This window comes from Marmota marmota, unplaced genomic scaffold, assembly GCF_001458135.2.
Source record: "Marmota marmota marmota unplaced genomic scaffold, marMar, whole genome shotgun sequence".
NCBI lineage: Eukaryota > Metazoa > Chordata > Mammalia > Rodentia > Sciuridae > Marmota > Marmota marmota.
Window position 1 is genome coordinate 1,220,769 of NW_026000136.1, and position 17,945 is coordinate 1,238,713.

Below are 17,945 nucleotides of genomic sequence, written 5' to 3' on the forward strand. Positions count from 1 at the left end.
TGGTAGAGTGCTGGCCTCTATATGCCAGGCTCTGGGTTCGATCCTGTACAACCAAGAATAAAAAACACTCCAACACACCCTTTGCATGTGTTCTGAGGCTAGAGGGACCTCTCCCGTCACTCCTGGTCTCTCTACCACAGCGTCTTCATAACCCTGTACGTGTTGTTTATTTCTTTGTCTTTGTTGCTGCAAGGTTAGAGGCTGAATCTCAATCATCTCTACTTCTCCAGTGGCCCAGGACCTGGCACAGAGCAGTTATTAAATGTAATTTTGTTTTGGTGCTGGGGACTGAACCAGGACTTTAGCAGATGCCAAGCATGCGCTCTACCACCAAACTGCCACCACAGCCCCCTAAATATTTTTCTAAGTGAGTGAGGCTGAGTACCTCCTTAAAGAATCTTAAAATCTAATGGGGAGAGGAGATAATCAAAGGTCTGAAAATCACAGATATGGCTGAACAGAAAATAGTGTATATTGTTCAGCTTAATTCTGCACTTTCTCTTGAGTAGATATGGGACAAATATAAATCTGTCTAGTTTCATTTGCTCTCTGTGCCTTTCTCAGCACACTGCGTGCTGCTTTCTTATATTACTGTCCTTTGAGTAGTGCTCCAGGGAGAGTACCTGTAATGGGGGGCTGGTGTGCGAGAGGCAGGGTAGAAAGGGGACTCGGGGGCCAGGCGTGGTAACACACGCCTGGAATCCCAGCAGCTCCGGAGGCTGAAACAGGAGGATCGCAAGTTCAAAGCCAGCCTCAGCAATTTGGTGAGGTGCCAAGCAACTCATTGAGACCCTGTCTCTAAATAAAATACAAAAGAGGACTGAGGATGTGGCTCAGTGGTCTAGTGCCCCAGAGTTCAATCCCTACTATCCCCTCACCCCCCAAAAAAGGGGAGTGGGTTCGTGATGAAGTGCCCTGTTCTGCATTATAGACACAATCTTGTCAGATTAAAAAATACATTATTTTGCTTCTAGCCAGTTGACACACCCACACACAGAGGTCCTTCCAAGCCAATTGCTGTTGCTAATGTCTGGGTGAAGATGCTCATTTTGGGGTTAAAATGCTAGTCTTCCCTTACCACTACCACAGTTTCTTTACCTTAGCTGAAATATAGGTTTTTTGTTATATTTAAAATTCCAGGATCAGATTTAACTCCTGAAGATATGAAGAATATAGATCATTTTGTTTATCCTGATATTAAGTTTAGTTTTATAGTATAATTACCTTATAAAATCCCACAGGGAATTTTTTTTCATTTTTTAAAAATGTTTGTTTTAAATAAAAGCAGCTTTTGATGGTAACAATGAAATTTTGCGGATGGCTAACTCAGGATTCATTTGTCAGAAAAGATCTTTATTTCCTCTTGACTCTTGAAAGCTCTTTTGGCTGAGCAGCGAATTCTAGGTTAATAGTTATTTTCTTGAAGATGTTCCTCTGTCTTCTGATTCGCATTGTTGATTTTGAGAGGTTGGTCAGCAGTACTTGGAAGGTAATTTTCCCTGTTTTTCTGTGGTGGCTTTTAGGATCTTTCTGTTTTTCATTTTCTACAGTTTCACTGTGATGCAGCCAAGTTTGTCTTTCTTTTTGTTTATTCTACTTGGGCTTTTTGAACTTCTGAATTGATGTTTTTCATCACTTGAAAATCCCCCACTGTGACCTCTTTCATTGCTGCCTTTGCTCCATCTTCTCTCTCCTCTCTTTCTGGGACTCTCGTTAAACATAAGTTTCTCACCATCAGACATGAATTTGCTTTCCTTTTTTAAATATCTTCAAGAATAAGTTTAAGCTTTTGATTTGTGACTTTCCATCTTTTCTGATTTAAAAAAACATTTAAATCTTAAAAATTTCCTTCTAAGTACTGCTTTAACTGAGTCTCACAAATTTTGATTTTTTTTTTCATTTTCTTTCAGTTCAGAATATTCTGTTTTTCCTTGAAGTTTCCCTCCACCCATGGATTATTTAGAAGTGTGATGTTCAGTATCCAAATTTCTTTTTGTGTGGTTTTCTAGTTTAGTTCCATGATGATCATAGAACATACATTATATGATTTCAGTTCTTTTCAAAAGTTGGCTAAGATTTGTTTTATTCATGTTGTGTGTGAAAAGAATGTGTATGGTGCTGTGATTGGATGATCTATAAATGTCAATTTGGTCCAATTAGTTGATGATGTTCAGTTCTTCTATATCCTTCCTGACTGTCTGCTGGTTCTGTTGATTACTGATTGCAGTTTTGAAGTCTTCAGTTATAATTTTGGATTTGTCTATTTCTCTTAATTGCATTAGTTTTTGCTTTATGTATTTTTATGCCCTCTTGTTAGGTGTGTATACACACAGGATTGGTGTCTTATTGATGAACTGACCCTTTTATCATTATGTATGTAAGTTGATGTCTATCCCCCATAATTTCTTTATTTTTATTTGCTCTGAAATGTATTTTGTCTAATATTAATACAGCCATTCCAGCCTTTTTTATGATTAGATTTTGCATGGCATAATTTTTTCTCCCCACGTGAGTTGTGATTGCCCTGGTTCTTCATATGCAGAGTGACTTTGGATTATATCTTAGACATTTTGAAAATTATGAGATTCTGTGTCTTGTTTAAATATGATGGAGAATATTGATGTGTTTGTTTGAGCAGGCATTGACCTACATGGGTTCAGGGCACATGTTCTAACCAGCCTTCTGTGGGTTGCTGATTTAGTGTCAGTTCTGTTTTCAAAACAGTCCTATTTGTAGCTAATTCATCTATGTGCTGCCAAGTAGCCACCTGGTCAGTGGTTATCCATGGTTCAGCCATGGCTGGTCATTTATACTTAGAAGTTACTCCGGTAGTACAGAACCAAGGCTTGGAATTTCCTTCCAGATGATAAAAGCTGGGCTCCTCTCTGTGCCCTTCCCCCAGCTGCTACCCTTTGGAGGGCTAGCCCAATCAGAGAGAGGATTGACCAGGAGCCCCATCCTTAGCAGTCAGAGGACTCCAGCTCTCATCCTGCAAGCCCTAAAAGAACACCCTTCTGTAAATGACTGCAGATCAAAAGCACCTGGGCTTCTGGGTCCTCTCTAAGCTTAGGTGCTGGCTTGGACCTAGGCTCAGTATGTCCTCACTACTTTGTTGGCTCTCTGGTGCTTTTAGGAAGATGCTTTTTTGTATCTCAGCTTTTATTGTCTCCATCAGACTGACTTATCTCATCCGCCATTACCAGGAACTGGAAATAATGATTTAAAAAAATATTTCCCAGTTGGTACATTAGAGATGGTTATAGGTTGAACTTGTGTCCCTCCAAAATTAATAGGTTGAAGTCCTAACTAATCCATGGCATTTCAGAATGTGATCTCACTTGGCAGTAGGGTCATTGCAGATGTAATTACTCCAGATGAGATCATGCAGGAGTAGGGTGGACCTCTAATTTAACTGCTGTCTTTGTCGAAGGGGAAAATATAGAAGCAGATATACACACAGGAGAATGCACAGATATACACACAGGAGAATGCATGTGAACGTGAAGGTACGGATCAAGGTGGTGCTTCTTGCAAGTGCCAGGGGAATGTTAGAGTTCGTAAACAAGTCTGGATGGTGCCTGGCAAAATGCCAGGGGCCATACAGACTCGGCCGTGGCTCTCAGCAGCTTCTAAACCAAGGACACCAGCCCTGGCAAAAATCACAAGAAGCTGGGAGGGAGACCTGGAGCAGATTCATTCTTGCTCCTCAAGGAGGAACAACCCTTCATCTCAGATTCTTAGCTCCAGAACCAGGAGACAGTAAATTTCTGTTTAAGCCACTCAGCAGATGGTACTTTGTTTTGGCAGCCCTGGCAAAGGAATGAGAAGATTCCTTTCTCTACTTATCTTCTCCATTGCTAAGTTGAGATCTAAGTTGAGATATTCTTTTAGGTTCTTAAGTTTAACTTAAGTACCTAGTCCATTGCTGGTACATAGTATGTAGGCACTCAATAAATATTTATAGGTGATTCTGATGTGATGGAATATCTGTTTCTGAAGAAGCTTGTATTCCTCATAACCATGCACTAAACAAAGTAAGTCTCTTATGAGAAAAGTAAGATTGTGGCAGATCTTTCACAATTAATACAGTTTGGTAACTCTTAATCCATACTTCTGGTAATAACTTGACCACCAGGCAAGCATCTTGGTGTGGCTAGATTTGTAAAAAAATAGACGCAAAAATATACTAAGCCAGCAAAGTGGAGATTTGGTATATGAGTGATGAGACAAGGCAAATCCACGGGAAGCTCAGAGCCAGTAGGGCTATTACAGTGGCTGCCAACAGGAGCCAGTGTGGACAAGTGGGCCCTCTTCCTGGCAGCAGCGGCCCATCTGGGGAGGAGACCCAGCTGCGGTCTCTTTTATGGCCTTGTGAACACACAGCTTCCTGCTGGGGCCCAGCTGGCTCTTTCTTGCCTAAGATTTCACCGACCCCTTTTGCTACTTTGCTTAGGAAACTCACAAATGAATCAGTGTGACTTCCACACCATGAGGACAACCTTCCCACGTACCAATCACACCTGAGCTACACAGACACCTGGCAGAACAGGTGGAGTTGGACTTGAATTGAGTTTTCTTCTTATATTCCTCAAATTCACCTGCTCGTCTCCTGAGCAGCTGCTTATGTTCAATTCCCATGTCTTCACATTCATCGAGTTATTAGCCGGAGCTGGATTTTTAAAATAGACTGCAAAGTTATTTAAAAATTAAGTTGATGTATATTGCCCTAAGCTTGTTCAGTTTTAGCACTGTTTCCAATTAATAGGAGACATTCTCTGCCTGACAGAAAGCTATTCATTTTTCTATTGATTTTCTTTCTTACAAAAGGGGTTATTTATGAATTTTTAGTTGGCTCCTAATTGCATTTCTACTATTTTTAGTTTGCTTCCCTGAAGTATTTAAGGCTACTTTTATGCAACAGTTATTGGATTTTAATTTCAAGATTAACTCACATAACTTATATGTTTTAATTGTTCTTGGTTTTATTAATCTTCTTGTACATTTTAACTGAGCTATTCATGCATACTCATAAGTGGACCTTCATTATTTCTTATTTTTGAAAATTCAAGTATTATAACTAAAAAGTTTGTCAAATCTCTAATTTAGACTATAAAGCTTTTTATTTTAGCAAATTTATAATCAGTTCATAATGGAAGGATTGGATTATCTCAATTCAACCTGGGATATATAATTTTTTAAAAAATATTTTTGTAGTTGTAGATGGACATAATACGTTTATTTTATTTGTTTATTTTTATGTGGTGCCAGGGATTGAACCCAGTGCCTCATGCATACTAGGCAAGTGCTCTACCACTGAGTCATAACCCCGGCCCATGGGATATATAATTTTTTTTCTCTTGAAATATACATAGAGGAAAGTGCATATCTAGAGAGCAGTAGACTCTGGAGCAGTTAATTTTTTCTAAATAAGGAAAATTTCTTAAGGAGAACCACTCCATCTGAAGAGAGAGAAAAAAAAAAGCTCTTCACTATACAGTAACTTTTGCATGAAAATTTTAGGCATGAAACTCTAAAAACTGTTTAGGATTTAAGTGCCATTTCCATAGGGATCGGCAATTTGGCAGTAATTTAATGTCATTGGAGGGTGGTTGCTTTGAATGTTGGGCAGTATATTCTAGGAGAATATTTTCTAAGACAAAACTCAATATGGTGATAATCCCTTTTCATAGTCTCACCTAACTTCTGTAGCTAGAGATGGAGACAGAATGGGAGAGTTGCTTTTAAATGGGAGGACAAACTGGGCATGGTGGCACTCACGCCTGGAATCCCAGCTGCTCAGGAAGCTGAGGCTGGAGGATCACAAGTTCAGGGTCAACCTCAGCAATTTAGTGAGACCTTGTCTCAGAATCAAAAATAAAAAGGGCTGGGGATGTAACTCATCTGTAGAGCACCCCTGGGTTTGATTCCCCAGTTCCACAAAAGAGGAGGATGGGAAAATCAACATTTATCAAGAATGCCAGGTAGAAGGCAGCTTTTAATTTGACTGGTTAGTTTATAATTTGCTTTGGGTGAACATTTCCTAAACATAATTTCAGAGAACACCAAAGCTCACAATTTTGGAGTGAGAAGGAGGAGAGAGTAACTGTTTCTAGTGTGTGGTTTGATTTCTCTCCTGACATCCTTTTGAGCAATATGATTATCGGACCACCACAGAAATTGCCTCCCTTCTTCCTTTGATTCGTTCCTTCCTATGTCAGTACTCTCCTCTCCATCGCTGTGTCTCAGGGATGATGTTATATAAGCCACAGGAGGGGAGTTTCTAGTGGGAGTCTGGGCAGTGCCCGCGGTTTGGTTAAACCGGCCCTGTTATTAGTAGTTAGGTTCCATCAAGTCACCCCAAATGCTGAATTAGTGAATACTGAATCATCGCCTCTTGGGGATGCCAGATTGGGCCCCTGTGAGCCTCCCAACATTTTCACTAGCTGATTAATACATAACCTGTTTTATATGTGCTTTTGTTTAGAGACCCCTGATTTTCTATCTATTGTTGGTTTATTAACTCGGAGGTCACGGTCAGCAGCACTGGAACTCATGTCTGGCTAACGTGTAGCAAACACCCGTGTCTTCCCGTGAGGTTCTGCCCAGCCTTCTCCTGCTTAGGAACCCTAGACAGCACTTCGCCATTGGAAGCTTGGAGTGTGGAGGGGTGCGCTTTAAAAGGAAAATCACCGTGACGAAGCCCAAACATGTGAAAAACATGACACTAATAGACTGAGAAGGCCACTTGTTTACAGTAGGAAAGCTGAACAAGAAAGCATTGCCTTGTTTGATCTCAGCTGGGCACATGCACTTGGGATGACTCAGTTTTTGTGGCTCCGAACACATCTGTGAATGCCTAGAGAAGTGCCTTGAGCATAAATTTTACCAAGAAGGTGAATTCACAAGTGCCGAATCCACCAGTAATGAGGGTCAGCTGTACTTGAAAGACTGGGCCCGGAGTCTTGCTTCTACCACTTAAGCGAGTTCCTTAACCTCTCTGTTTCCACATTTACAGGCTGGGGACAGATTATGCACATCCGACATTTTAAAATATTATTAAGATTAAATGAGGAAAGTGACTAGCACACTGCCAGCTATTTGTTGGTCCTTAATAAGTGGAAGAGCTGGTTGGTGGTAGTAATATTAAAACAAGTTACAAATAACAATAGCAGCTATCTTCCTTGAGTACTCAGCCTGATGCTCACAATAACCCTGAAAAATAGGAAGTAGTATTGACTGTATGGCACAGATGAGAAAAACTAAGGCCCAGAGAGGTTGAGTAATTTTCTCCGTGTCACCTATCAGATAAATAGTCAAACTGGAATTTGAACCCAGGGTTTAGTGATTTCAAAAATCTACTCATCTTTTGGCCTGGTTTAGAGAAGAAAGCTTTTATATGGCTCAGATCCTGGAAAATCAAGACCTGGGTGAGGGCAGAGGGTGGGTAGGGAAGAGGAATGTGTTGGGGGTGGGAGGGGGTGCTGCTCGTGCTTGCCAGGCCAGAGGTGGCAGGGTCCAGAGTGATCCAAGGGCCCAGTCCTGGGATGTGAAGACAGAAAAATCCTAACTTTGGGTTGAATCCAGGGGGACTAGCTGGAAAGGGGGACCTGGGTAAAGGATATTTTGTATCTGAGGGAGGTGATGAATTTGAGGCTCCTTGTTGTAGTTAGTTTTAGTGGTCATCTTCCTAGCCGCCCCAAACTGAAATTATGAAGGACAGGTCTTACAACTGTGTTCGTGTATTTCTGACCTTTGGAAGTCTTCACATCTGTGGGAAAGTTAGCAGTTTGTGAGAGCTGTTTCTCCAGTGCTCCAAGGATTGGCTAGAGAGTGTTCTTTTCATCCAAGTCTTATTCCAGAGATGGATCCTTTCTTAGGGTGGCCTTGGGGAAGGGCTTGGAGTAAATTGAGAACCTTCCCATTTCTCATGTGGTCCTAACCCTCTGGGACATAAAAGCACTTGCCCTCTCCCCTCTCAGCGGTTGCATGGAGACTCTTCTGAGCCACAGCTGCGCAGTTGCAAAGGCCCAAACGCTCCGAGAGACGTGGAAGTTTTCTATTATTTTCTCCTTGTTATTCTGCAGATATTTTTCAGTGGACCACAGCATAGCAGTTTGAGAGGAATGCTTCATGAGGTTCTTGTGGAATGACAACTTCTTACATCTGGTTCAAGTTTGGTGGATATGCATTGCATGAATTTTACCAAATTGTGTTGGTGTTTCAAATCCATGTACATAAAGGAATAAGTAGTCCAAAGCCAGGGTAGTATTTTGGGACTGTTTTTCTTACTTTCTTGGGTTGACAAGCAAACTCCTGAAATACCCAGATAGTAAATATTTTATGCTTTACGGCCATATGGTCTCTGCTGCATGTACTTAACTCTGATGTTGTAGCCATAGATACTGAGTAAACTGAGGAGCATGGCCGTGTTCCAATAAAACTTTATTTACAAAAACAGGCAGTACTTTGCCAAGCCCTGATGTAGAGCAGTGCTGTTACTTTAAGATCTTCAGATTTCTTCGTAGGGTTGCAAACTTCTGTGTGTGTGGCATTTTAAAGTTTGCATTATAACCTTGTGGGTCGAGCAGTGAAGGTAATGTGGTATGGAAAAGTTATCTCTATGAATTTTGCATTAAGAAAAGTATTTTAATACTAAAGTTTTCATTGAACATTCTTTTATTGGTGCTAGAAAGGAAAATTGAAATTAAGCACAGGAGTTTCCAACAGCTTACTTACATTCTACTATTTTTTTTTTCTATTGCAAATTGAGCATGTTGTTTTGTTTTGTTTTTGGTACCAGGGATTGAACTCAGGGACACTCAACCACTGAGTCACATTCCCAGCCCTATTTTGTATTTTATTTAGAGACAGGGTCTCATGCAGTTGCTAAGAACATCGCTGTTCCCCAGGCTTGCTTTGAACTTGGGATCCTCCTGACTCAGCCTCCTCAGCCACTGGGATCACAGGTGTGCACCATGGTGCCTGGTCACAAATTGAGCATTTAATAATAAATCCTGGGATCCAGTAGTTCCCTCTGATCCACATGGCATATGTTCTAAGGTCCTGAGTGGATGCCCATAACCAAGGGTATTACCAATCCTACATAGACTGCACTTTTCCCATACCTGTGGTCAATGTTAATTTGTAAATTAGGCACAGTGAGAGATTAACCAGTAATAATAAAATGAAGCAATTATAATGATATTCTATAATAAAAGTTTTGTGAAGGTGGGCTCTCTCTCAAAATACAGAATTTTCCATTTAGCATTTTGGGGCTGTGGTTGACCTCAGGTAACAGAAACCTTAGACAACAAACCTTGGGTAAGTGGGGGTTGCTGAATTTAATACTTTAGAACAGAAGACAGAGATGGTTAATTTTATTTTCCTCCCCAAATATAATGTGTTCTCCTCCCTTCTGCCCTTGCCCTTGTCTTTCCCCTCTGTAATTGACGTAAGGGTGTGGATTCATGGGGGAGGAAAAGATGGGGTCCCCACAGCCTCTGCCCCACTCTGCTATGGGGAAGGGAAGGGACAAGTACCCAGCTCCTAAGCCATAATCAACTTGTTTGACCTCCACGATAGTCTGATCTTCATCAGTTAGTGGAGGATCCCTTTCTAAAGAGCTTTGGTTTCATGCTTCTCCAAACATCTTTGATCGCACCCAGCACCTTATGGTTTAGGACACAGAGGGCAAACACTGTCACAGCATTTTTGCATGTTTCTGCTGGAGTAAAATAGTGCATGTGACAAACATCAACAGTTTCCCACCTGTTTCCATCTCTTTCCTAACTGACTTTCACAACTTCATTGTTTTTGAAACGGTTTTTCTGTAGTTATGAGAATTCATAATTTCATGGTCCCCCGTCCCAGGAAGTAAGTCCTTTTCTTTTAAATGCTGTCCTATGAAGGCAGTATGTGCTTTTTGGCCTTTGTGATATTTTATTAATATGATGAATGAGCCCCTTTCTACCATATACATTATCTATTTGGAGGTTCAAGTTAAGTAAGCAGAAAATAGTCATATGATAAAAGGTCTATGTAGGAGGGTTTACAGAGAAGTTAACCCAATATCCTATTATAAGCGAGTAACAAATGGAAAGCTTGGACCTCGGACTCTGCCAGTGCAAACCTCCAACTGAGTGGATCATTCTACTTTCCAACTTGATTTTGATGATTCGTATAACATTTTGAAAGGCTTCTGAAGACAAAATGAGTTGGTTTTATTTTAAAGATTGAGTTTGTCAGTGTCTCCATCTATGCGAAAGCAGGCAAGTGATTGACACTTGAGTCCTGGGATGTGCCATGCTGTCCCACCTGCCCCTGGAAACCCAGCCTGTCTTATTAGCTCCACCAAAATACATAAATAAATAAAAAATAGGAAAAAAATCAAACTTCCTAATCATTCCTATGATAATAATATTTCTCTGAATTCTCGTAATCTGCCTGGGCTGCTCATTTTGAAATTTGGTTGCATATGTCTGTTCATTGTCTTGGATCCAACCCTGTCATTAAAATCTTTTTGGAGAGTTGTCTAGGTAACTAATAATAATAATAAAAAAAAGTGAAGAACTTTTCAGGGCAGTAAGGGACAGGAGACACCCAGGAGGGTGGGGGTGGAGCTGTAAGCAAAGGAGCACGTAGAAAATGCACGTGGGAGCTCTGGGGACATGCACATGGCCGCCTGCCCCAGGCTTTTGAGGATGATGGGTGATGAGGTCAGAAAGAGGGTGGGATAGCGTGAGTCGGATTTTAAGTGCTAAATTCCAGAAGTTTATAACCTTTTCAAAAACATTGCTTATTTTAGGAATTTCTGTTTTATTTTGTAAGTGATGCTGAGCTCAGAGCCTTATGTATAGGGGAGTTATCTAATGAAGAGTATTTTATTCATTTATCCAACAAATAATTATTTCATGTTGAAAATGAATTAGAGCAAAGAGAAGACAGCGCCTATTGTAATAATCCAGACACGAGATGAGAGTTGCCTGGAACTGAGCAAATAGCAGCGGGACTAGGAAGAATAGACTTAAAAGACATTACAAAAGATGAATTGATAGGACTTAATGAGTAATTGAGCATGGTTAGCAGAAGCAAGCTGCTATGCACTATTGTTTGGTTTTCTTGGCAATGATTTTTGGTCTGTCTAGCTCAACTATAAACTCTCATAGGGCGGATACTACATCGTCTACTCCTTTTATAATAGATGACTGTTGTCTTTTTGTTCCTGTTTAAAGAATTTAACACCTGTTATTCCATATAGCGAGACATTTGAACCCTAGCTTATAGCTCCCCATTAAGGTCAGCTAAGATTGAGGGGGTTTGTTGTATGAGAAACAGATACTTATGATATTAGTTTTCAGATCATTGTTACATTTAATTTTTTTTATTGATATACATTGATTATGCCATGAACCTCACCCTTTATTATTATTTTTTGGTACTGGGGATTGAACCCAGGAGTGCTCAACCACTGAGCCACATCCTCAGCCCTTTTTATTTATTTTTTTGGTGGGGAGGATACTGGGAATTAAACTCAGGGACACTCAACATCCCCAGAGCCACATCCCCAGCCCTGTTTTGTATTTTATTTAGAGACGGGGTTTCACTGAGTTGCTCAGTGCCTCGCCATTGCTGAGGCTGGCTTTGAACTCGTGATTCTCCTGCCTCAGCCTCCTGAGCCGCTGGGATTACAGGTGTGGGCCACCATACCTGGCAGTATTAGCCATCTTGATATTTCATTGTAATTTTGGTTCACTTTGCCCCAGTGGCTGATGACGTCAAACATCTTTATGAACTTATTGGCATCTGTATATCATCTTTGGAGAAATGTCTGTTTAGATCTTTTGCCTGTATTTTAATTCAATTATTTGTCTTTTATGTTGATTTGTAAGAATTCTGAGTGAACAAAGGCCATCTGAAAAGGCTGTATAGTGTATATGTCCAACTGTGAGTCATTCTGAAAAAGACAGAAGTATAGAGATAGTTTAAAAAAATGGTTGTCAAAGTCTTCAGGGTAAGGGAGGGATGACTGGGTAGAGGCACAGAGGATTTTTAGGACAGTGAAACTGTTCTTGATGAAACTAGAAGGTGGCATAAATGTCATTATACACTTGTCATAACCCACAGAGTGTACCCCAAGAGCGAACCTTAACATTAACTAGGTGCTTGGCATGATCATGATGTGTTGATTGTGACAAATGTACCAGCTGGTGTGGGCTGCTGATGGTGGGGGAGGCTGTGCTTGTGGGGGCAGGCAGTGTGTGGGAACTCCCTGTACAGTCTGCTCAGTTGTTAGGAACCTAAAACTGCCCTAAAAAACGGAAGTCTACTTAAAATATTCTAGGTAGCGTAGATTGATGTGTCAAAGACAGGCAGTACTTAGCATAGCATTTCAGAAAGAGAAGCCATTGTTGGCCCTCAAGATCAGGGAAGAGATAGGATTGGAGCTGGAACCTGAATGAACAGGATTTTAGTCACCAAAGTAGTGGTTCTGTGTGAGCAGCCTCGGGCCGTGACCCTCAAACCTTTGGTTTTTTCAGTGGGTTTGCGGAGGGAGTGTGAGAGGTAATGCAGGTGAAGTGCTTAGCAGAGCCTCCAGCAGGTCAGCAAGGAGCATGTGCTGCAGATGGTGATCAAGTCCCTGTCATGTGCTGTGTGCACACATGGGCTAGATGTCATAGAAAGGGACAACACACAACACAAAGGTCTAGAGGACAAATTGCTATGTTGTGGTCTGTGAACTGTTAAGTAAACCACATTTGGATGATGAAGTTGGTAAAACAGATCCCGAGAATTGGTTTTGTGCTTTAAACTCCAAAAAAGAAAGCAGTTTATAGACAGTGAGGTCCTTGAAAAGTCAGAAAAGATTTTGATAACGTTTGAAAAATAATTCAACATGGGAAGCAGGGATTTTATTTGAGAGACTCTTTCCGGAATTTTGAAATCATTGCTCAAGATTTTATTTGGTTTGCTTAATAGGCAGGTTATTTTATTTGTCAATCTAACGTGTATTGGATCAACGGTCCATTTAATAATTTACAGCAGTATAGGCCCGCCCCCACCGTTTCCTCTCCTAGTTTAATATCATGGCAGTCACATCAAACTTTGTCTCAGACTAATGTAACGGGAATTAATGCTCCTGAGTAAATCACCAGTATCTTTTCAGTGTCTTCTTGACATTTGACACTGGTCTTATAAAGTGGAACCTTTTTCCCACTGAGGTAAATGCAACAGTGTGAAATGCTCAAGAGCGCTTCATCTACTTAACAGAATGCTGACCTTTTTATTGAGATAGATTTATCTACATATCTGTCTATATCTATCTATACATCATACCATAAAAAGTACCCCTTTCAAGTACCATGTGGTCCTTTTTTTTTCATTATTTAAAAATATTAGTTTCTGTAATCAAATTCATGAAGATAAGACCTTGTACATTTAATGCAGTGCATTACCCTGTACAAATGGAAAACAAATAAGTTTAACGTTTCTAGACCAATATGGCTGTTAATTTCCTACCATGCCAACTCAACACGGTAAACTGGGCAACTTTTTCCAAAGTTGACAGCACAGCTAAAGTTTCCAAAAGTTCAAATTTTATATATATGTATATATACTTATATTTATATAAAATGACCAATAATAGCAGTATGTTATGCATCAATAGCAGCAACCAGACAGTCCTTTTTAGTATATTCTAAGATTATCACCACAGTCACAGATCATTTCATCACACCCAAAGAAAGTCTGTATGTAGTTGCTGTCACTCCAAGTCCCCTCATGCCCCCCCACTCTTGCATCTCTGTACAAACTACTAAAAATGAGATTTTTCTTTCATTAATCTATTGAGACTGAAAAAACTTAAAACGCATTTAAAATACATCAAAAAGAATAAAATAGAATTTAAAAGTGAAGAAATTCAAAAAAGCACAGCCACATTCACTAATATCTATAAAACATTGTTGAAGAAAGATATATACTTGTTTCTAATTATAGGCAGGACTTAGCAGAGTTCCCATTTTATTTTATTTTTTAAGTAGTATTTGTTTGCTTTCTTAAAAATATGTTTCTTTACAGCCTTCTGGCTTCCTTATGTTGTATGTCAATTTGTCACCATAATTACACCTTTTCAAAAAACACTGTGTGATGAGGTGGAGACCATGGGCTCTGGCATCAGACAGTCCCAGGGGGTTCTTCTTAAAAGTTGTGTGGTCTTAGAGGAGTAATTTAATCTTACCTAACCTTGATTTCCTTATTTGTTGTGAAGATTAGACAAAATATAGTCTGTCAAGTGCTATTAATAGTTCTTGGCACCCTGTGTGATGGTGCAGGCCTGTAATCCCAGAGACATGGGAGGCTGAGGCAGGAGGATCTCAAGTTTGAGACTAACCTCAGGAAACTAACTAACAAACTAACTAGCAAAATCATGTCTCAAAAAATAAAAAGAGCTGGGAATGTAGCTCAGTGGTAAAGCACCCAGGGTTCAATCCCCAGAACCAAAAATAGAAAAAAAAAAAAATGCTCATGGCACATAATAAGCTCTCAATAAATATTAGCAATTATTATCATTAGTTATTAACCATATCTCTAGATACATGTGTCGCCACTAGAGACATTGCTTCCTACTAAAAACTTCTTCAAAAAAATTAAAACTATTTTGAAAAATAAATCAATACTGCTTATTTTCACCCTAGTTTAAAATGAAGATAAACAGGGAAATATGCAACAGTATAAACAGGTTAGTCTCCTAGGTAGTAAAGAAATCATATTGAGAACTCTTCCCTTTGGTAAGATTCTGCAAACGCTGTGAGATTCTATCCTCAAACTGAAAACTTAGATCATCTTTCTGGATTTTTAATGAAGGAATTTTAAGTCTGTACATTTTAATATAGAATTTTTCATTGAGTTCTTAAGTTGCTCATTCCTATTTTGACTTTTTCTTTAATCCAAAAGCTATTTCAGGCTGTTTAAAATTTTCCCATTGTGTGGATTTATTTTGAACATATATTTGGTGTGGATTTTTTAAAATAATTATATCTAGTGAATGAAGGCAGACTGTTTCTCATGTTGGGAGATTTGTTAAAGCTTCTTTTGTAGTTTGATATGCGGTCAACTTTTCTCAATTTCATGAATGTTTAAAGAGAATTCTCTGTTTTAGGAGAAAAACACTTTTATTGTTTATTTTTAGGAGAAAAACACTTTTATTATTTATTTTTCCCTTTCATGATGTGACTTCCTGTAGACATTTGGTGACTCTTAGTTCTAAGTTCATTCTTACTGCTGGAATTTCCTGCTTCTCAGTCCAGGTGTAGGGGATGCAGGAGGAGATAGAGATGTCCTGTGGTGGGGCTGTTGCTCCATGTCCTGGGCACTCTCTGTCCTTCAGTTACCCTACTGCCTAGGACCACTGTGCTGTGTCCCAGAATCAAAGTTCTGGGCTCAGTCTTGGAGCTGGATTCAAAACCTGGCCCCAGGTTGCTGGCCTTCACGGGGTGGATGTGCCCAAGGAACTAAGATCCTGGCTGCACCTGATGTTGTATCTCTCGTGCTCCAAACCAGCACTCCAGTGGCCTCTCGTGGGTCTAGTGTCCTCTCCTGAACCTCAGCGTGCCTGCTTCCACCTGGAGGCACCAGGAGAGTTGGTGCAGAGCAGAGCTGTGTGGTTTACCTCTCATTCCTCTTGAGATTGCAAGGAAGAGACGGACTGCGGCAGGTGTTCAGTCTGTCAGTCTTGGGCTCCTCGTCTGTCTGTTTTGTTCAGGTTGGAAGCCAGAAATTAGGCTGTCAATGTGATGCTGCCATTTATTTATTTATTTATTTATTTATAAAGGCACAAGATTTCAGGTAGCAGTGCAGTTAGCAGAGGAATTGAACACTTTCAGGGCTCTGTGAAAACTATTTTGTGGATTGATTTTTGAAGAAGTTTATATTCAGGACTGTATTTGAAGCTTTGTATTTCATGCTATGGCTGACTTCAGTTTTTTGCTTTTTTGTTTGTTACTTTCTCTGCTAACGTACTTATGTACCTATCTGGAAAAATGCCACGTCAGCCTGTGGTGAAAACCACAAGTGGCATGTTAATATCTCAACAACGAGTGGAAGGTGAACACCAGCTCGCATCAGCCACTGTGCTGGGAAGTGCATTGAGAGTCCCTGCTGCTGGCATCACAGTCTCTACCACACAGTCACTAGTATTTCAATTTGCAAAGGAAGATTTTATTTTTCTTCCTCAGTGTTTTTCATATCGTCATTCTTTGAAGGAAATTTAAAGATTACAGCTGGATGAAGGAATAAAATAAGCTTTACCATATTAGCATCTATATTGCCCCAGATAATACAATTAATCTAGGCTCACAGGCATAGTTTTACCAAAAAAGGAGTCACACTGTACATAGTGGGTTTTTTAAAACCTTTTTTGTTGATGTTGTTTGTTTTAATTTCTTATCAAGAGGCTTTCTTTTTAGAACAGTTTTAGATTTATAAATTATGGCAAAGATAATATAGGGAGTTTCCCTAGTACCCTTACACACACACACACACACACACATACACATAGTTTCCCCAGTTATTAACATCTAACATCAATGATGTACATTTGATAAAATTAATGGAGTAATACCAATATGTTGCTGAAGTCCATATTTTATTCTAGTGTTCTTACTTTTACCTGATAACTTTTTCTGCTTCACCATTCCATCCTGGATATGGCATTACACTTAGTTGTTGTGCGTCTTTATGCTCCTCTTAGCAGAGACAGTTTCTCAGACTTTCCTTGATTTTGATGAACTTGGCCATATTGAGAAGTCCTGGTCAGGTATTTTGTAGAATGTTCCTCAGTTGGCATCTGGTGTTTTTCTCATGGTTAGACAGGGGTGGTGCATTGGAAAGGAAGGTCACAGAGGGGGAGTGCCATTTTCATCACAGTATATCATGATACATACTACTGATGTGACTTAACACTGTTGATACCTTGATCACCTGGCAGAGGCAGTGTTTGTTACTTCTCTCCATTACAAAGTTATTCTTTTTTGCCCTCTGAACTCTCTGGAAGGCAGTCACTGTGACAGCCCATAGCACAATTGATTTGGAGTTCTCTGTACATTGGCCTTGTCTCTTTTCCCCCGTTATTAATTTACTCAGTCATTTGTTAATATCAGTATGCACTCATGGACGTTGATTTTTATATTCAAGTTATAGCTCAGTATCACTTTGTTGTATTGATCAGAATGTTCCAGCATTGACCATTGGTAGCTCTATCAGCTGGCTCCTGTGCCCTTTAGTTCTTAGGCTTTGGCAATTGTGGACTGTGCTGCCGTGACCCTTTCACTACAAGGTGAACATGTGAATACCTTCCTAGGGGTAGAATTGCTGGGTCATGATTGAGGTTGTTTTTTTTTTTAATTTTTTTATTTATATGTGAAATGATTGATTTTTTTAAGTTTTAATGATTAAATGAATTCATTGTTGGCCACACTGATTTGGAAATTTTAATGTTGTCATACATTGTCTTACTCTAAATGCTCAGTGGTCTTGATGCGGTAGCATAATTCACTGAACTATGTTTTTTTTTTTAATTAACATTTATTTTTTAGTTTTTCGGCGGACACAGCATGTTTATTTGTATGTGGTGCTGAGGATGGAACCCAGGCCACACGCACGCCAGGCGAGCACACTACCACTTGAGCCACATCCCCAGCCCTGAACTATGTTTTTTCATTCTTTTTTTTTTTTTAATTTTTAAATTTTTTATTGTTGGTTGTTCAAAACATTACATAGTTCTTGACATATCATATTTCACACTTTGATTCAAGTGGGTTATGAACTCCCATTTTTACCCCATATACAGATTGCAGAATCACATCAGTTACACATCCATTGATTTACATATTGCCATACTAATGTCTGTTGTGTTCTGCTGCCTTTCCTATCCTCTACTATCCCCCCTCCCC

General features: G+C 39.7%; 1 protein-coding gene across 5 annotated transcripts in view; it reads left to right on the forward strand.

Annotated features, from left to right (window-relative positions):
• Window positions 1–17,945, forward strand: part of LOC125611173 (E3 ubiquitin-protein ligase SMURF1-like) — a 75,186-nt gene that overhangs the window by 40,831 nt on the left and 16,410 nt on the right. The window contains exon 1 of one of the 5 annotated variants that reach the window (XM_048785220.1): window positions 5,238–7,427. The exons of the other annotated variants lie outside the window; for them this stretch is intronic. Coding sequence (XP_048641177.1) covers window positions 7,397–7,427 — 31 coding nt within the window. The 5' untranslated portion in view covers window positions 5,238–7,396. Of the gene's footprint in view, window positions 1–5,237; window positions 7,428–17,945 lie in introns of those variants that run through there. 5 annotated transcript variants of the gene reach the window in all.